Source organism: Heterodontus francisci, chromosome 9, assembly GCF_036365525.1.
Source record: "Heterodontus francisci isolate sHetFra1 chromosome 9, sHetFra1.hap1, whole genome shotgun sequence".
NCBI classification, from domain to species: Eukaryota; Metazoa; Chordata; class Chondrichthyes; order Heterodontiformes; family Heterodontidae; genus Heterodontus; species Heterodontus francisci.
In genome coordinates, this window is record NC_090379.1 from 69,156,060 (window position 1) to 69,177,454 (window position 21,395).

Genomic DNA, 21,395 nt, shown 5'->3' on the forward strand with positions numbered 1-21,395 from the left:
AATTTTCTACATTCACAGAAAAGAATTACGTCCAAATAGTATGATAACTGGTAGAAAACAAACTTAACACTGAAGTCAGCTTGAAGCAGAAAGGAACTTGACACTTTGCATTTTCCAGTCAAGACAATACTACCTCACGAGTACATAAAATTAGTTAGCTTACAGTCTAAGAGTAAAGATAAACTTTGGCTGTATTTGTCCAAAATATGAGACAAGAATGAGGTTATATTGCACTGTTTATAGACGAGCTGATGAATAATAGAAAGGTAAAATTTCAATTATCAGTTTTGCTACTTACCGCATGAAACAGCTATGTTTATACAGTGCCTTAAATGTAGTAAAATGTTCCCTAGGCGCTTCACAGGAGTATTATTAAACAATTTGACACTAAAATAGGTGTTTGAATTTTCTTTGGTTTTAGCAACTTAAAAAGTCAAAGCTTTACAAGCATCAGCAAGCACCAATTGCATGGAGAGGTCTTAGTCTGGGAAAGGGATCTGGAAGCACCCACAGGCCTGGGCTTGGAGTGGCCAGGGGTCCTGGAGTGGGCAAACCAATCATACAGAAGATGCCTCAAACTGTCAATGGAAGTTCTGAGGAGGCTGTGCCAAGTCACTTCCTGTATTGAGGAAGAATGGACCTTCATATTAAATAGGTTTAAGATGTATGTTTTCCTTGATTTGTACAGGATTATTAATGTTGCTGATTCTCGAGATCAGGCCTAAATTATCAACAATATGAGAGCTGTGAGAAGACAGACAAAGTGATTGATGCATATCTGAGAAATGCTCAGATGTGTTTTGATCTTGGGACACCTCGCCAAGGTCAAAGCCAACCTGCTGTTTCTGCAGGAGTATTGAATACCGCTCCTCAGGACTTACAGGCAATGGTCGCGATGGTGGTCCCATCTGGTCAGGGGGAAATGATTCCCGCTCCTTTGGCCTGGGTATTCTGTTGAGCGGAGACAACTTCACGATCTCCGAAGTTAAGCAGGTAGTGGGTGATCGCCTTCTCGTAGCTGACATAATGTACAAAAATGCTTCGCTCTCGTTAATCAACATGGACACTCCGGTCCAATGCAACGAGCGACTGACCATCCTCCAGCAGCTCCCACAGCCGCCGGCGACGTCCAGGCCGGTCATTCCAGGTGGTGACTTCAACTGAATCATCGATGCGGCTGGACAATCCAGCAGGGCTGACAGCCAAATGGATGCTACATCCAGACTTCTGTTGGAAACAATAAAAGATGCCAAGCTGCTGTAGTCTGTCTTAGGTGATAGCCTACTCTTGCCACTGGTTTGAGTGGTGGCCTGTTCCTTATTTTGGGCCGCCTTCTTTGTGGTTTTCCTCGACCACTTGCCACTCACCCAGTTGTCCCTCTGCTGGCTCCTCCTCCATTGATTCTGTCTGCTACGGAGACAGCTCTGGGCACAGGGTTTGTGTTTGGCCGCTTGCTGCAGCTTCCTCTTTCTTCTCCTGGTCTTCCTTAGACAGATTTTCCTGACTGGGGGACTCGGTGGGGGGAGGGTTGCTGGTCTCCTTCGCAGCACCAGCCACATTCACCTTTTATTCCTGGCTCTCCTTGGTTCTCACTGCCTGTGTGTAGTAAACTGAGGCAGTGTTTTGGGCAGGTGTTGTCGAGGTGGCCTGCCCCACACAGGTTGCAGCACTTACTCTATTTGCAGTCCTTTGCCTGATGGCCTTCCTGCTTGCAATTCCTGTAGACGACTGTTCTGCAGTTGGTTGCCACATGACCAGATTTGCCACAAGTACAACAAACTCTTCAGGTGCCTTGCGTAGACCAAGAAGCCTTGACTTCCCTCGATAGCAAAGCTGGAGGGACAGTGGAGGATGGCTCTGTTGGCATCCACCTTCAAGGTCACCTTGACCTGCCGCTTGCTAGTCCAAATTCGGAATGGGTCCTTGCCCTCGGTACTGTTCCCAACCACCTCGACATACCTGGTGAGGAAAGTGAGCACATCCTCGACAGGAACATGGGGGTTGTAGAGATGGGTGGTCATCACCCTATTGCGTTGCGATGGCAGTGTAAAGAGTGGCTCTGCCATGAGGATCGACAGCGGCACCTGGTTTTCTCTCTCCTTGAAGACCTTCAGGAACTTCATACATCCCACCATGTTCTTGAATGTCACATCAAAGTAGCCACTGCTGGGGAAGTCCTGCAGTTAGAAAGTGTCGTCAGCTTCAAATCCACAGCATTCAAACAGGACTTGCTTAATGAAGAAGGTCCAGTCCATGGGTGCATCTCCTTCACTGCCACCCGAGTGGTGTTATGTACCCCCTGGCCTGGAACTCTGGTGTTGGTTGCAGCTATTTTTTGCTTGAAGCCTTCCCAGGACAGGCACTAAGACCCAAACTAGCAGGAAAACAACAACCACGGTAGATCTCCAATCCAAAAGAATGAAATGCTGTGAAAACAGCACTGAAACCCCACAAAAAAGCAGGATCAAGCTCTCCCCTGCTAGTTAAGCCAACTAGCTGAACTTTTTTTAATCCTCAAAAATATACTATATTCATAAAAATCTGTAAAAAAAAAACATTACAACACAGTTCAAAACAGCACCAAGTTGACATTCCAAAAAGTGCAAAGGAAATCAGTTTTCTTCAATACAGGAGTGAGTTGCCTCACAACCCTTCCATTCCATTTTACATGCCATGTACATTTTACAGTAAACCCATATCTAGTGTATGCAGCTCAAGGGGTTTCCCATGGGTCCAGCCCCTCAGTTCACTATGGCGGGACGACCTTACACAGTGGTCTTTCTCCATTGAGTCTTTGCAGCGGCTGCCCCAAGTGCGTTGCGATGGCAGTATAAAGAGTGCGTTCCTCAGCGCGTCGTCCTGGACCTTGGAATGAGCCAGTCGGCAACACTCGGCCGTGGACATCTCTTTGCGCTCTAAGACCAGCAAGTTTTCGGCAGACCAAAGAGCGTCTTTCACCAAATTGACAGTCCTCCAGCAGCTGTTTATGGTTATCTCGGTGTGCGTCCCTGGGAACAGCCCGTAGAGCACAGCCTCCTGTGTTACAGAGCTGCTTGGAATGAACTTCGACAAAAACCACTGTATCTCTTTCCACACCTGTTTCGCACAGACACATTCCAGAAGCAGGTGGGCAACCGTCTCTTCCCCACCACAGCCACCTCGAGGACAGTGTGCAGAGCAGGTGAGACTCCGGGTGTGCAGAAAGGATTTGATGGGGAGGGCCCTTCTCACCACCAGCCAAGCTACATCTTGGTGCTTGTTTGAAAGTTCTGGTGATGAGGCATTCTGCCAAATGACTTTGGCAGTCTGCTCGGGGAACCATTCAACAGGATCCACCATCTCCTTTTCCCGTATGGCCTTGAGGACATTCGGTGCAGACCACTGCCTGATAGATTGTTGGTCAAAGGTGTTTTTCCACAGAAACTTTTCCACGAAGGATAGGTGGTATGGCACGGTCCAACTGGATGGAGCGCCCTGCGGCAATGTGACCAGACCTATCCTTCGCAACACCGGGGACAGATAGAACCTCAGCACGTAGTGACACTTAGTGTTTGCGTACTGGGGCACTACGCACAGCTTGATGCAGCTGCACATGAAGGTGGTCATCAGGATGAGGGCAATGTTGGGCACATTTTAACCGCCCTTATCCAGAGGTTTGAACATTGTGTCCCTCTGGACCCGGTCCATTTTGGATCACCAGATAAAGTGGAAAACAGCTCGGGTGACCGCCACGACGCAAGAGTGGGGTATGGGCCAGACCTGCGCCACGTACAGCAACAACGTGAGCGCCTCGCATCTGATGACCAGGTTCTTACCCACAATGGAGAGAGATCACTGCTCCCACACGCTCAGTTTATGGTGCACTCTAGTAGCTACTCGCTCATTCCAGGTTTTGGTGCATGCCCCGGCCCTTCCAAACCATATCCTCAGCACCTTCAGATAGTCTGACCTGACGGTGAAGGAGACAAAGGATCGAGTGGCCCAGTTTCCAAAGAACATGGCCTCACTCTTGCCGTAGTTAACTTTGGCTCAGAGGCTAGTTCAAACTGGTGGCAGATGCTAATCAGTCTGTGAATGGACAGCGGATCCGAGCAGAAGACGGTGATGTCATCCATGTATAGGGAGGCTTTGACCAGAGTGCCTCCGCTGCCTGGGATTGTCACTCCTCTTATGCCCGCATCCTTCCTAATGGACTCAGCAAAAGGTTCGGTACAGCAAACAAACAAGACAGGGGAGAGAGAGAGGACAGCCCTGTCTGACTCCAGATTGGATTGGGAAACTTTCTGATTCCCACCCTTTGATTAAGACTGCGCTACTGATCTTGGTGTAGAGGAGTTTGATCCAATTGCAGATTCCCTCCCCAAACCCCATTTTGGACAGCACGTCCAACATGTAGATGTGAGATATCCTGTCAAAAGCCTTCTCCCGGTCCAAGCTGATGAGGCAGGTGTCCATCCTCCTATCCTGTACATAGGCGATCGTATCCCTGAGTAGCACGAGACTATCAGAGATCTTCTTGCCGGGTACAGTACAGGTCTGGTCAGGGTGAATCACCAACTCCAAAGCAGAATGGACCCGACTGGCGATGACTTTGCACAGAATCTTGTAGTCAACATTAAGCAGTGAGATGGGCTGTCAATTTCTGATTTCTGCCTTCTCCTCCTTCTGCTTGTAGATGAGGGTGACGATGCTTTCCTTGTGGACATGCAGCCAGCCAGAAGCATACTCTCGTATACTTCCAGCAAGTCTGGGCTGATCCAGTCCCACAGAGCTGAATACAACTCAACCGGTAAGCTGTCGCATCCGGGAGTTTTACTCGTCTCGAAGGACCTGACGGCATCGGTCAGCTCATCCAGAGTTAGCAGTTTGCCCAGTTTCTCCCGCATGCTGTTATCTAAGACCTACTTGATAGACGACAGGAAGGACTGGGAAGCCATGCTGTCCATGGGCTTCACGTCATACAGCCCAGCGTAAAAGGATTTGCTGATCCTTTAGTATGTCGGACTGCGAAGACGTTACCGAGCCATCCTCTTCCTTCAGGCTGATCACAGAGCTCTCTCTGTGTACCTTTTGGAAGAAGAAACGCGAGCACATCTCATCCTGCTCAACGGAGCGGACTCTGGACTGGAAGATGATCTTGCAGATCTCCGTGGCAAAGAGCGAGGCTTGCTGGCTCTTCACCACTTGAAGATCCTCCTTGACCTCAACCCCCAACGACTGCAGCCGGAGCAGATTTTGCATCCTTTTTTGGAGTTGGGACATTTCCCTCTAACTCTCTCTTGCCCTCTAAACACCTTTGGAGATAAAGAACCTCTTGATGTTCTCCTTGATCGCTTCCCATCAATGGACTGGAGACTCAAAGAGGGCTTTCACAGTTCTCCAACTTTTGCAATCGCTTTTTATTTTTATTTATTCATTTATTTAGAGATACAGCACTGAAACAGGCCCTTCGGCCCACCAAGTCTGTGCCGACCATCAACCACCCATTTATATTAATCCTACACTAATCCCATACTCCTACCACATCCCCACCTTCCCTATATTCCCCTTCCACCTACCTATACTAGGGGCAATTTATAATGGCCAATTTACCTATCAACCTGCAAGTCTTTGGCTGTGGGAGGAAACAGGAGCACCCGGCGAAAACCCACGCGGTCACAGGGGGAACTTGCAAACTCCACACAGGCAGTACCCAGAATTGACCCCGGGTCGCTGGCTGTGCCACCCAAAGAGTTCCTCAACATTCTCTGGGGTTAGCAGTGTAGCATTGAGCTTCCATGTCCCCCTGCCAACCCGCTGGTCGTCCTGTAAGTGTCAGTCAGCCAGTAAGAGGCAATGGTCAGAGAACAACACCGGCTTGACGTCGTTGGATCTGACCGGGACAGCATGGGACACAAACAGGAAGTTAATCCTGGAATGGGCAGACCAGTCCCATCTTGACCAGGTGCATCTACACTGTGCTCCGTCTGCAGGTTTGCTGAAGATGTCGTGCAGCTTGGCATCTTTTACAGTTTCCATTAGGAATCTGAACATAGCGTCTAGTTTGTTGTCGTCACTGCCGTATCGTCCAGCTGCATCAATGATGCGGTTGAAGTCACCACCTAGAATGACCGGCCTAGACGTTGCCAGCAGCAGTGGGAGTTGCTGGAAGGAGGTCAGCCGCTCGCTGCATTGAACTGGGGTGCACACGTTATCAACCGGAGCAGAGCATTGTTGTACATTATATCTGCTACGAGGAGGCGCCCTCCCACCACCTCCTTAACTTCGGAGATGGTGAAGTTACCTTCTGCAGCAGAATACCCAGGCCGGAGGAGTGGGAATCATTACCCCCTGACTAGATTGATGGCCTCTGGGCCCACCATCACAACTATTGCCTGTAGGTGCTGAGGTGTGGTATTCCACACTCCTGCAGAAACAGGTCAGCTTTGACCTTGGCGAGGTAGTCCAAGGTTGAAACACATTGCGTAGTGGATTTAACGCTACGCACGTTTATCGAAGCAATCTTTAGACCCATTTTAAAGTTGGGTGTTGCTTCCTACACCAGGTGTCCTTGCTAGTCCCACTCCTTGGGTATGTTCCTGCATACCCATAGTGTGCACAAGCTGTTGCACATTCATTGGGCTCAGAAACCCCTCCTGGTTACTCATGGGGCCTTTGTTCTTCTGGGGTGACATCAGTGGGGTGGGGGGGGGGGATCATGCAGGCAGCAGAGTTTGGGGTGTCCTCTGCTGGTGGTGTCTTCCCCCTCTGTTCCTCCTCGAAGACATCGCTGCTCCCAGCTTCCCAGAGCTAGAGTGCGCCAGACGCTTCGTTGCTCTCCATGTCCCGGAGCTGGGGTGCGCTGGGCATCTTGCTGGGTTTGGTGCTTTGGGTTTGGGGGCGCACTGGGCCCATCACAGCTTTCAGTGCCCTGGAGCTAGGGGGGCTTTCTCTTCCAGCTCTTTTGAGTTCTGCCGCTTCTTTTGCAGGTGCCATCGTTCTGGCCCTTCCTTGTCCAATGAGGAGGAGCTGCCGTAGTCTGTCTCAGACAGGAGCCTCCTCGCCACTGGTTTGGGTGGTGGCCTGTTCCTTTTTTGGAGGTTTCTTCTTTGTGGTTTTCCTTTGTACCACTTGCCACTGACCAGTTTGTCTATCTGCTGCCTCCTCCTCCATTGATTCTGTCTGTAGAGGAGGGGTTTCCGGGCATGGGGTAGGTGTTGGGTCGCTGGTTGCAGCTGCCTCCCCTTTCTTCTCCTTTTCAGATAAACTTTCCTCGCTGCGGGGATGATTGCTCATCTCCTTCCCGGTACCAGGCACATACACCGTTCCTTCTCCTGGTCTTTCCTTGGACCTTGCCGCCTGAGCATAACTGAGGCAGCGTTTGGGGCAGGTTTTGTAGAGGTGGCCTGCCCTACCACACAGGTTGCAGCACTCAATGTTTACAGTCCTTGGTCTGATGGCCTTCCTTCTTGCAGACGACTGTGCTGCAGTTGACTGCCATGTGACCATATTTGCTACAGGTCCGACAAACTCTGGGCTGCCCTGCATAGACCAAGAAGCCTCGACTTCCCCCGATAGCAAAGCTGGAGGTCACCTTGACCTGCTGCTTGCTGATCCAAATCCCAAATGGGTCCTTGACATCAGTACTGCCACCGGCCACCTCGTACATCCATGACAGGAACATGGGGGTCATAGGGGTGGCTTGTCACCACCCAGTTGCGTTGAGACGGCAGCGTGAAGAGTGGCTCCACTGTGAGGATCGACAGCAGTGCCTGGTTTCCCTTCTCCTTGAACATCCTTATGAACTTGATGCATCCTGCCACGTTCTTGAACGTCACATCGAAATATCCACTGCTGGGTGAGTCCTGCAGGCAGAAGATGTCTGCAGCTTGGAATCCATAGCAATTGATAAAGATTTTCTTAATGAAGGAGGTATGGTCTACAGGTGCGCCCCCTTCCTTATCCTGCACCACCACCCGAATGGTGTCACGCACTCCCTGGCCTGAAGCTCTAGAATTGGTTATAGCCATTTTACTCAAAACCTACCTGGAACAGGATCTAAGGCCCTGATCATGGTTTCTTCCCCTACCAGATGAACCATCAGGAGAATAATTGGCTTGTCCAGTTCTCTAGTGAGCTATTTTTCAAAAAATGAGCGAGACCATAAATAAACAAAACCATCACAGTGACGTGTATCTAAATCTTTACACACCTATTCCAGCATTTAATATCATGATCCCTGATGGTTGGGCATCGATGACGTTGGAATGTCCTTAGCCTTTTTGCTCAGAATTTAGTAGGAGTACAGGATGTCAGATATTTTAAGAGGGAGGATCCAGGCATGCAAATAAGTTATTCACCTTGATGCATTTAATGTAGTATTCAGAAGGTTGAGTCACTCAGAAATTGATGTCAAGGTAACCTTTCAGAAAACAGATAGTGGCAGGGCTTGAAGCAAAATCTTCTGCTTGGAACCGCTGTCCGTTTGCAGGCTGAGGAGCATCTGCACCCAGTTTGAACTGGCCTCGGGAGCCAAAGTAAATTGCGGAAAGAGCAAGGCCATGTTCTTTGCGAACTGGGCAGACCGATCCTTTGTCCCCCTTCACCGTAAGGTCAGACTACCTGAAGGTGCTCTGGATATGGTTCAGAGGGGCCAGGACATGCGCCAAAAATTGGCAGGAGCGTATATCCATGGCGCAACAGAAACTGGTCATGTGAGAGCAGCGCTCCCTTGCCATTGTGGGTAAGAACCTGGTCATCAGGTGCAAGGCGCTCTTGATGTTGCTATACGTGGCGCAAGTCTGGCCCATATCCCACTCCTGCACTGTGGCGGTCACCCAAGTCCCCTTCCGCTTTGTCTGGAGATCGAAAATGGACTATGTCCACCGGGACACGATGTTCAAACCTCTACACAAAGGGAGAAACGTATTCCCAACGTTGCCCTCATTCTGATGGCTACCTTTGTGTGCGGTTGCATCAAGCTGTGTGTAGACCCCTGTTACGCAAACACCAATGTCACTACGTGCTGATGTTCTATCTGTCCCCGGCGAAGGATGGGTCTGGCCACTCGGTCGCTGAACACTCCATTCAGTTGGATTGTGCCGTACCACCCATCCTTCGTGGAAAGGTTTGTGCAGAAAAACACCTTTGATCACAAGTTCATCAGGCAATGGTCCGCACGCAACGTCCTCAAGGTCCTGTGGGAAAAGGAAATGGTGGATCCTGTTGGATAGTTCCCTGAGTCGGATGGTGCCCGAGCAGACTGTCAAACTCATTTGGCAGAATGCCTCATCGCGAGTACTTTCAAACAAGCTCCAAAACGTAACTTGGCTGGCAGTGAGAAGGGCCCTCTCCGTCATATCCTTTCTGCACGCCTGGAGTCTCACCATCTCCGCATGCTGCCCTTGAGGTGGCTGTGGGGGGAAAGAGACTGTCGACCACCACCTTCTGGGATTTGCCTTTGTAAAGTAGGTGTGGAAAGAGATGTAGTGGTTTTTGTTGAAGTTTATCCCAAGCAGCTCCGTAACGCAGGACTCTATGCTTTACGATCTCTTCCCAGCGGCGCACACCAAGATAAACATCAACTGCTGCTGGAGGACCATCAACTTGGTGAAAGACACTCTTTGCCTGCCTGAAACTTGCTGGTCTTACAGGGCTAAGAGTTGTCCACGACTGAGTGTTGCAGACTGGTACATTCCAAGGTCCAGGACTACGTGCTGAGGAATACACTAAAGTTTGGGGCAGCCACCACAAAGGCTCAATGGGGAAAGCCCACTGTGTAAGGTCCTCCCGCCATAGTATACCGAAGGGTTGGAACCAGTGTAAAATCCCTTGGGCTGTATGCAGCAAAAAATGCTTTTGCTATGTAATGCAAAATGTACATTGCATATAAAATGGAATGGCAAGAGTTGTGAGGCACCTCCTGTTCTGTATCAAAGGAATCTGATCTCTATTGCACTGAAATGTCAAATTTGAAGTGTTTTGTAATGCATTTTTTTTTACAAATTTTTATGAATAAAGTATATTTTTGGGAAAAAAAACATTCAGCTGGTTTGCACTTAGCTGCTGAGTTATACAGATCAGTAGCACCAGATTCAATTGCAGGTCTGTGCTAAGGTAGCTAATTCAATCCTGGGTGATGGCAGGTATGGTAATTAACCTAACAGGATAAGGGAGGGGGAACCAGGCCGGGCTTCTCTCCTGGTTGATTTTGTGACACCTGTTGCAAGTAAACACCTGTGGACAAGAATGGAATTGGTTCTGATAGTCCCAATAGTTGAATCATCTGCCAACATTCACCATTTAGGCTTACTCAAGAATAGTCATAAGGGCAAGACATTGGAGGGCACCTGCAACCCTTGAAGCATGTCTCAACAGTGAGTCAATATCACCTACTAGAAAAACATGGATATACTTCACTTAGCAAAATTGAAGGTGTTTTATTTGTTGATTGACAAAACCTCTGAAATATACCATCTTGTAAGTCAAGTAAAGACCATCAGGAATTAGTTCAATTTTTCCTCCTGTTTCAAGTTTTGGGATACTAAAAATTATGATTTTTCAGCTCACTTGCACTGAATCTAGACTCTTTTTGGTACATAGCAATGGGTCTAATCAAACATTGTTATTCACATTACAAAAGATGCATTGAGAAAAGACTTATTGTGGGTCCTCTGCATTATCTACTTCACTAGACTGAAATCACAGCTCCAAAAGTTATGCTATAAATTAATGAAAACATTTGAGACTAAAAGCCAAGGATATCAAATCACTGAAGGAACATTTACCATTGCCTTGAATCTAGGTTTTTGAGTTCCCGTAAAAGCTTTTCATTTTTCTTCAGGAGATGGAAACTAGTCCTGCAGCAAAACAAAGTTGAAAATTAGAATGAACATTATTGATTTTATCTGTATATAGAATAGACTAATGCTGTAAAATTAATCAACGTAATACTTGTCATCAAAACACAGAGCTATCAGCAGCAGCAGAGATGAAATTTATAGTAATTAACTGAATTCCACTGCTACCCTAAGCAAGCTGTTCTAGTCTAACTAGCACTGACCTCTGCCAATTTTAAGTTTGCCCTGCTATAACTGACAAAAAGCAGGATTATAGGTCAACTGCTGTCCCAGCCACCACCTAAATCATCGATACTAGAATCACTCAGCGCCTGACATCATAGCTTTGATCCAGACATAGGCACACAAGAGCTAAATGCCAGATGTGAATAGTTGCCCTCAATGTCAAGGCAACATTTGAGTGAGTTGCAGTGCCACGAGCCTTTGCAAAATGGGATCGAAAGGAAGACTCATCAGTGGACGGAGACCTACCTTACACAAAGGAAGATGGTTGTGGGTGTTGGAGGCTAATAATCATAGTTCCAAGGCATCACTTCCTGAAGTAAGAATAGTGAACCCAGGTGACAGTAGTGAGCCAGAAGTGCATCTGAACATAGGTTTCAGAATACCGATATATGGTTATAATTTCCAAAGTTTTACATACGTGATTGCAGATCATTTTCTTTTTGGCACCATTTTCTGCTGTTAAAAAGTACACATATGCACTCATCCACCCATAACCTTTCCTTCTTATGCTTGAACGATATTTTTTTCTCCCTTGCTGGGGAAAAGTAAAACCTTATTTTTCCTAACCTCTCCTAATAGGTCATAACTTTGTTCTACTGGAAGTAAAAATGATCAGATTCAAGTACTTCATGCACGATGTAGATATTTTCAATTTCGAAAACTGCATTTGCAACAATGATTTGTTTTTATGTACTGCGTTTGACATGGATAAACATTCAAAGGCATTTCAGAAGAGTGTAATCGGTCAAAAATCAACACTGAGCCAAAGAATTAGGACAGGTGACTCAGAACTTGGTTAGAGGTGGGTTTTAAGGAGGCTCTTGAAGAACATGAGAGAAACAAAGATTTAGGGAGCCAATACCAGATCTTAAAGCCTAGACAGCTGTTAATTGTATGATTCACAAGAGGTAAAGATGGAGGACAGCAAAGTTCTCGGAGGGTTGTAGGGCTGTAGTAGGTTGTAGAGATAAGGAGTGGTGAGGCCACAGAGTGATTTGAAATGGAAGATAATTTTAAAATTATGGTGGACTGGAAATCAATGCAGGTTAGAGAGCACTGGGGTGATGAGTGAGTAGGATTTGGTGCAGGCTTGGAAATGGGCAGGACAATTGTGGATCAACTCAAATTTATGGGGATGGAAAATTGAAGGCTGTCCAGGATAGCATTGGAATAGTAGAGTTTGGAGGTAACAAAAGCATGAAATTATTACAGTTTGTTACATACTACAAAAAGGCAACAGGGCTAGTTATTGGAAATGCAGGGACAGGAAAAACAGTTTCCATTCTGAATTAACTGATCATGGCTTGAACTTGTATATAGACTATGACAGAACTATGACTAGGATTTTGAGGTCAGCCACGAACAAATAGTGCTTGACATTCATTACATTTACAGCTGCCCATACTTTGTGGGTTTTTGAGCTACAAGTTATTGTCAGTGGAAGTCTAAAGCAGCGCGGCACCCTCTAGGAGATCTGGGACCCACGTGAACAGGACAAGTAACAGCGCATCTCTTCAAGCAGATTGAATTCTTACTGAGGTAAGGAAAGTCTAAACCAGGAAGTGCAAGTTAGAATATATAATACAATGTAAACTCATGTAGAGAACGCAAAATAAAGTTGGGAAAAGAAAGATGGGACTGAGAGAGATAAGTCTAAGAAAGTAAAAAACATTTTTTGAAACTCTCCAACAATTAAAATCTGGAGGAATTTACACTTGTGAAAATAAATTTTCAATGTCAGAAAGGTTATTTAGCAGTAATTAATACTTCTGACTACATTAAAAATTCACTTACACTTCAATGGACAAGCCATAACTTTTTTCTGGCCGGTTTAGTGGCAATCTAATGGGTAGGTGCTGAAATTTCATACCCTTAGATATATTTCAAAGCCAAGTCTCTTGGCAAGATACGAGTGTAGTGCAGCTCATTGGGGAGCAGGGCAAATTGGACAGCATATTTCAGATTTCTGTGCATGTGTGGATATCAGAAGTTGCTGTCTGATTTACTCCACAATAAGTGCCAATAGCCCCCACAATTATTTTTACCGCGCAACCCAGGACAATGATTTTTACATAACTGACCTAATGTTACAAATCAAGCAAAAACAAAAATAAAGATCAACCATACCAGTCTCCTTAACAATCTTAAAACTAATCATTCCAGTTCTTTCTGTGAACGGGATTTTACACAGGTTATGAAGACTGTCACACCAGGGTCTTGGCCAACAGCATAGAAAACAGTAATTTGTTGATAACTCATTAAAGTCACAGATCCAAAAAGGCCAATTAAGCATGTATCTGAACATGCTACAAGAAGAATAAGAAGTCACTTTAAAATATTTCTGTCTTGAATATAGACAAATCAATCCATTGTAAACAGAACTGAAAATTGATTTGCTACTACTGTATGACCAGCACAAGAGACCATTATATAATTCTTAGTGGAAACATGACTACGACATACCACCAATTCAAGTAAATGCCAAAGGACATTAGTTTGTATACTCTCAGCCTTTTTTGACTTATCCTACTTTGGGCATTAACTAGGTGCATAGGCAACAGCAAACTTTGTTAAAAACAACAGCTTATACATTACTGATTGCCTTTTAATAACAAACGTGCAAGAGGATTCAAGACACTCCAGAAAACAGATTTTTTCAGGTAATATGAATACTATTAGTGGTAGAAAACTACTACTGTATTTCCCGAATGTAGTTTTCTATTGCATATCTTTTTAAAATTCCCTTTAACATTAGCTATTTTGTGACACTACACAAATAAAGAGTAGGGAAACGGGAACTAAAATATTTTAATCGCCTGCTACATTGCAACTCACATGAATATTCAAATACTTCCTAACAGCCATGCATTATGCCAGTCAGCCTTTCCATATTTAAGATGCAAGACAGCAGAAAAGAATGACAAGTCTCCAGTTCATTAAAATGGTACTTTTGAATGACAAAGATCATCTTTAGTAAACAGTCATTACTCTAAGAAAGTAGTAAAGGCTCCATAGACAAATAACATGACTTTGTCAGACTGGTGCATATAGTAATAAGGAGGTTGGTACAGGTACAACAACAACTTGCATTTATATAATTTAATGTAGTAAAACATCCTAAGGTGCTTCACAGGAGTGTTATCAGACAAAATCTGACACCGAGCCATATAGAGAGATATTAGGACTGTCGATCAAAAGGTTTGTCAAAAAGAGGTAGGTTTTAAGGAGCATCTGAAAAAGGGAGGAAATAGAGGCAGAGAGGTGGGGGAAGTTTAGGGAAGGAATTCCAGAGCTTAGGGCTTAGGCAATTGAAGGCATGGCTGCTAATGGTGGAGCAACTAAAATTGCAGATGTGCAAGAAGCCAAAATTGGAGGAGCGCAGAAATCTCAAAGATTTATAGGGCTGGAGAAGGTTATAGCGATAGAGAGGAGTGAGGTCATGGAGGGATTTGAAAACAAAGATGAGAATTTTAAATTGAGATCTTACCAGATCAAAAGTCTATGTAGGTCAGCTAGCAGAGGTGATGGATGAACTTGTCTTGTGGCAAGCTAGGATATGGGCAGTAGAGTTTTCTATGAGCTCAAGTTTATGTAGGGTGGAAGATGGGAGGCCAGTCAGGAGAGCATTGGAATAGTCAAGTCTAAAAGAACCAAAGGCATGGGTGAGGATTTCAGCAGATGAGCTGAGTTGGGGTGGAGTCGGACAATACTACAGAGCTAGAAATAGGTGGTCTTAATGATGGGAGTGGATGCGTGGTTGGAAGCTGTGGACCTCAAACTGATTTCTTGTTGCAATACAGCCAAAGTATAGCTCCAAAGCTCTTTGAAAATATCCCACAGCAGGTATTTCATATTATATTTAGACAGTCAAGAGATTCACAGGATTTAAAGTAGCATTTCTCACTAAAATACAGCAGTCAAACAAACAGGATACTTATAATTAATTGAACAGAATGGCTTGATAAATGTCTGAGAAACTGATGGATCTGCTCAACTTATGAATTCAGGAAATTGATACTTGTCCAGACAGCTAGTGGGGCTGCTGCTGGACAGAATGGCAATAATGATTCTGTAATCATACATTAATATATTAGGCAATCTTCCACAAAAGGGATACTGATGTACTAAACTCTGCTGGTATCTGTCAAGTGAGGAGGAAGTTACATTTAAAAGGTTCTTGCTTCCCATTGTCATTCCTAACAATTTGCAAACTCTGCTGGTGCTTCTTAAAATGTTTGCAGCAGCTCCTGAACTGGTCTACGAAAATCAATCCTTCCCATCATAGGGCGGCTGCAATAGCTACAGCTAGAACTCCCGTGGAAATAATAAACACTGCCACACCATTCTGAAGCTCCAAAAACTATTTGAAAGGCTGCTCTAGTGTGCAACCTGCTTTTCGTCTTCAGTGGATCTGTGACTGAATGCAAGAGGGGCCACTTTTCTGTTTGAAACCACTTGCAATTACATGACTTCAGTGCACAAATTCTACCCAATAAGATTGGTGCATGCCGTCCTAACCTTATTATATCCTTGTAAGTCAACTAAGTGCATCCATATATTTAGAGGGATTCTGGATAAACATCCTGTTGGAAGATTTCCCCTGCTGGGAAAGAACTTGGAGGATGATTGCTCACTCTTAGGCTATAGTTTTACACAGATGCCCATTTGATTCCCGGAGGATTCAGGGTGCTCAATCCATTTTGGGAGCAGATCAAGGTAGCTTACATATGTCAGCACATATCCATGTGACTACAGACTCAGTCAGCTGCAGAGAGAATTAGTAAGTTGCTTGTTGCTGCCTCGCTAAGATCTGGCGGAACTGCTATAACCTGGAGTACAAAGTGTTTAATCCAAAATTTGAGCAACAGCCCCATTTGTTTGTACTGTTTTTACTTGCTTGATAGCTTTCTTAAAACATGCTGGGAGCCAATTTCAACTTAATTTGCTTGATTTTATTTATATGCACACCCTAATAAGGGCAGCATTGCTTTCGTAGTAATTCTAAAGCTTCATTGGTTAGTGCTGTAAAGAAAATATAGCCCGAGTGGTTTGGAAAAGAATACAGTTTACCAAAAAAAAAGACTCTCATTTAACTGATTTTTGTTGGTAGAGTAAAAACCTGTTCCAAAACTGTAACAAGAACGCACGATATTAGGAGCCCGTGGAAAAGAATTAGTATACTGGCACACCACCTGTTGCTTTGTACTACGTTAGCCGATACTACCCCAAGTGCACCTCCCTTATCTAAAACGTAACATTTTGACCTGTTTATTAACCACGTGGTTTCCTCAGAACTAATTCATTTGTCTCTGCAGTGTGTGGCAGATGATTAAAATGAAAAAATAAGCATCTTTTTACTTTTGTTGCAAAATTTTCAAAATCCTGAATACATAATATTTAATTTTAATGAGTTATAGTAATCTGCAAATTCACATCTCATTTTAATTGCATCAGAAACTAACAAATTTGGAGGGTCTGATAGCATCCTTTACCACCAGTGTGGAGATTAAAACAGTGGGCTGATTTTTAATTAAAAGTACAATTATCTCAAATACAAATCATATCTTATATTTTACATCTTACCTGTTATCCCAAGAATTCATGCCAAGAATATTCAGCAGCATCCTGCAATAGTAAAACACAGACTGAGGCTCCTGTGGGCATGGCTCCTCCTGCTCCATTGCTTTCATATTTAAATCATTGCCATGCTTCTCCACAAACTCTTCCTCTTGCGTGTACTGTTTTAGAATCGCATTGATTACATCGTTTTCCTGTTTCTCCGAAATACAAACAGGAGGGGGAGCAGGGATATTTAGTTGCACACCAGCTCTCTGGAGACATTCTGGACTGGTGGAACCCAGGTACTGCAGCATCTCATTCAAGGCGTCTTCTTCATCACGAATTACATCCCAAGAGGGCACTATTTCCCTGCATCTTCTTTTTGTTTGAGGTACCAAATATTCCCTGAAATCAACATCATCAGTTTCTGTCTCATTGAAGAGAGGTTCAACCATTTGCTCTTCTTTGTGAACATTTGTGAACTTGTGAGCAATTTGCCTTTGTTGACAGCACTGAGGTGGTCCATATAGAATTGCAGAATCCCAGGAGTACTTACCAGATATATCACGTACCACAACTCTAACATTTGAGGTAGCTGTTGATAGTCCAGCTGACATCCCTCCTCCCGGGATATTATCCTCAACAGGGATTTCCAGGTATGAGATAAGGGTGGAACTGTTCAGCACAAAAAACTGGAGATTGGGATTCTCAAAAAGTTCAGGGGATAGCTCAGCAGAGTCAGTGAAGGGATTGTCATGGTTTTCACTTATCAAGCTGGTCAGCATTGCTGGGCCACCATTCAATGGATAATGACCAACGTGGTTTACCAAATGAATTATCACAGTTCGGGCAGCAACGGAGATCAAACCCTGCTGAATGCGGCTCCTCACTGTAAAATATGAGGGGGATACATTGTAAAAAAAATGTTTTCAATTGATTACTACTTCTAACCTCAGTTGAAAACATGAATGAAGTTTAGTAAATTACATATGGCTCAATCTGAACACCTTTACACTTGAAAAGACTGCCTGGTCAGTCTGAAGTGTGGTTATATGACCATTTCACTAGATTACTCTAAATGAATATATTGCATCCATTAAATTCAGATCAGAATAGCTGCAGACAAGAACTACAGTACATATTCAGACAGTCAGCCTACATTTATACGCACATGAACACCATCATTTTAACTACAAGATTTAGGTTCTGGTCCGCATAGTGAGTTAGATGACTTTTTTTCTCCTTAGCACCTCGGTATCAATCCAGCGAAGATGGAGATGGAAGCTCTCTTTAAAATACATTTGGTCTGTTTTAATACAACACATAAAATGCTATTATTACAAAACTAACTGGCAAACAACGTTCAAAAACTGAAACAAAAAACAAAAACTGCTGGAAATACTCAGCAGGTATGGCAGCATCTGTGGAGAGAGAAACAAAGTTAACGTTTCAGGTCTGTGATTTTTCATCAGAACTGGCAAAGGTTAGAAAAGAATTAGGTTTTAAGCAAGTGAAGGGGAGGGGGGTGGGAGAGAGAACAAAGGGGAAGTGTTTGATAGGGCAGGAGAGATTAAACAACAAAGCTGTAGTGGGACAAAGGCAAAGTGTGTGTTGATGCTTGTGGCGAAAGGCAAAGCATTAGTCTAGAGGGACTGTTAATAGCGGAATAATGAGTAGCTCCGACATGAAAAGCAGGCACATGGTTAAAAAATAAAATATTAAAAAAGGCCAGTCATGCTCTGAAGTTATTGAACTCAATGTTCAGTCCGCAAGGCTGCGGAGTGCCAAATCGAAAGATCGGGTGCTGCTCCTCGAGCTTGCGTTGATGTTCATTGGAATACTGGAGCAGGCCAAAGACAGAAATGTTGGCATGAGAGCAGGGCGGGGGGGGGGGGGGGGGGGGGGGAGGTGTTGAAATGGTAAGCAACCAGAAGCTCAGGGTCATGCTTGCGGACTGAGCGGAGGTGCTCCACAAAGCGGTCACCCAGTCTGCGTTTGGCCTCCCCAATGTAGAGAAGACCACACTGTGAACAGCTATTACAGTATACCAAATTGAAAGACGTACAAGTAAGTTGCTGTTTCACCTGAAAGGAGTGTTTGGGGCCTTGGATAGCAGGGGGAGGGGCGGTAAAAGGGCAAGTATTACACCTCCTGCGATTGCATGTGAAGGTGCCATGGGAAGGGGACAAGGTGTCGGTGGTAATGGAGGAGTGGACCAGGGTGTCGCGGAGGGAACGATTCCTTCGGAATGCTGACAGGGGAGGGGAGGGGAAGATGCGTTTGGTGGTGGCATCATGCTGGAGGTGGCGGAAATGGCGGAGGGTGATCCTTTGGATGTGGAGGCTGGAAAGTGAGGACAAGCGGGACCCTTTCACAGTTCTGGGAGGAAGGGAAAGGGGTGAGGGCAGAAAATGGGCTGGACACGGTTGAAGGCCCTGTCAACCACAGTAGGGGGGGGGGTGGGAATCCTCGGCTGAGGAAAAAGGAAGACATCTCCAAGGCGCTGTTGTGGAAGGTTGCATCAGAGCAAATGCATCGGAGACAGAGAAACGGAGAATGGAATGGAGTCCTTACAGGAGGCAGGGTGTGAAGAAATGTAGTCGAGGTAGCTGTGGGAGTCAGTGGGCTTAAAATGAATATTAGTGGACAGCCTGTCACCAGAGATGGAGACAGAGAAGGGTGGAAATTGGAAGCCAAATTGATAACATTTTCCAGTTTAGGCGGGAGAAGGAAACGGCACCGATACAGTCATCAAAGTACCAGAAAGAGAATTAGGGGAGGGGGCCTGAGTAGGACTGGAATAAGGAATGTTAGACATATCCCACAAAAAGACAGGCATAACTAGGACCTATGCGGGTACCCATAGCAACATCTTTTACTTGAAGGAAGTTGGATTTGAAGGAGAAGTTGTCCAATGTGAGAACAAGTTCAGCCAGGCGGAGGAGGGTGGTGGGGCCTCTGTTCAAGGAAGAAGCGGAGAGCCCTCAAACCATCCTGGTGGAGGACTGAGGTGGACAGAGATTGGACATCCATAGTGAAGAGGAGGCGGTTAGGGCCAGGAAACTGGTGTCAGAAATAAAACTGTACAGAGTGCAGAAAGATATACCTCAAACTTAATTTTTTATATACTAGACTTGGAGATCACAATACCAATATTGGGTGAATATTGAAAAATATTTAATTCACCTAGTGCTGAAAACCTCATCTTCATGAACCTGAAATACCAAAAAAAGGTACTAAAGCAAAAATAGTGCAGATGCTGGAAATCTGAAACAACAACAGAAAATACTGGAAATACTCAGCAGCTCGAGTAGCATCTGTGGAGAGAGAAACAGAATTAACATTTTAGACCTTTCATCAGAATTGGGAACATTTAGAAATGTAATAGGTTTTAAGTAGTGTCATGAAAACCCTACATGCCAAATGGGAAATAGTAATTTCATCGGTTGGAACCTTGTCTTAGACTTTTGCTGGAAATTCTTACAAATAACTTCTTTTAAAAAAGCAAATTGGTAGCCAAGATGGCCACTGCAATTTACATTTGAAACATCAAAAGACCAGACTGGAGACAACACGACTGTCTCAACCTAGCCAGAACAATGGGGTGCTCTCTGATTAAATTATGCGAAATGGCCTTATCAGTACAGCTGTCAAGGGCCATCAACACTCACTGACTTTGAAAGAGCCAACCCCTACAAAGTGTGACTGGACAGCTTGAGGGGTAAAGCCTTGAATATCAGAGAAGCTACCAGAAGGACCTCATTAAAACACAAAGAGGTTTGGGAATGTCATGTGACTGCTTGTGCAGCTCTGGAGAGACTAAACTTTGTCACTCAGAAAGCAGAGAACAGTAACTGAAAAGCCATCCACAGAGCAGCTCTCTCTCTCTCCAATAAAGATCCAGAGACGTCTCGGCTGCAACTGATAAAGCCTCAAGCCTACAGACCAGTGCAACCAACAACTAGGGGACAAGGATCAAACCCCCTCTTCTGCCTTTCGGAGCCTGAGAAGCCCGCAACCGTGCACGCGGCCCAGCGAGAACTTCAGGGCAATTTCAACTAAAGATTCTGGGACTGATACTCAGTATTTAAATTCCGTTTATTCTGGACTCTACTCCAACCACCCAACTCTGTTTCCCCCCCTGTAATCTATGTGTGTGTGTGTGAGAGAGAGAGAGAGAGAGAGAGAGAGAGACTCTCGTGTGAATGTGTTTTTGAATGCATGGCATATTTTAGTAATTTTTAACCGGTTTCAAGTGTTAAAAGTAATAAACTTACATCTTTCTTGTTTAAACTCAAGAAAACTTGTCAGATTGGTTCTTTGGCAATTATATTAGAAGAACAGGAGCAGGCGCTCACTGAGGTGGTAAGTTCAATCACTATGTTTAAAAAAAAAGGATAAACCCTGTTGCAGTCAAACCAGAGAAGGGGTGAAAGGGGAGCCTGAGACCCTCTCCTCACCTGGTCCTAACAGTAGGTTAAATGGGAAAGGGTAGAAAAATAACAAAAGTGAAAGTCTGTGATAGGGCAGAGGACAGACTTTAAATGACAAAAGAGTCGGTGAGGCAGAGCGAAAAGGAGTAGTAATGGGACAAGTAAAGAAACAATGGGCTGGATTTAACGCTCTCCTCTGTGGCAAGTGTGAAGGCAGGGAGAGCATTTAACTGGCCAGGATAGTGGCAGATGGAGACCCCGCCACCTTCCGGCCTCCACCCCAGTTAAGTCCGTGGTGGGAAGGCCGTGGTATTATTCTAGCAGTGGGTGGGCCTATGCC

General features: G+C 45.0%; 1 protein-coding gene across 7 annotated transcripts in view; it reads right to left on the minus strand.

The window, feature by feature from the left end:
- Positions 1 to 21,395, minus strand: part of ralgapa1 (Ral GTPase activating protein catalytic subunit alpha 1) — a 382,583-nt gene that overhangs the window by 164,788 nt on the left and 196,400 nt on the right. For all 7 annotated transcript variants that reach the window (XR_010975714.1, XM_068039277.1, XM_068039282.1 and 4 more), the window contains 2 exons: positions 16,647 to 17,511; positions 10,767 to 10,838 (listed from right to left, as the gene is read on the minus strand). Coding sequence is in view for 6 of the 7 variants with exons in the window: in XM_068039277.1 (XP_067895378.1) it covers positions 10,767 to 10,838; positions 16,647 to 17,511 (937 nt within the window). In the remaining variant the exon portion in view is untranslated. The remainder of the gene's footprint in view (positions 1 to 10,766; positions 10,839 to 16,646; positions 17,512 to 21,395) is intronic.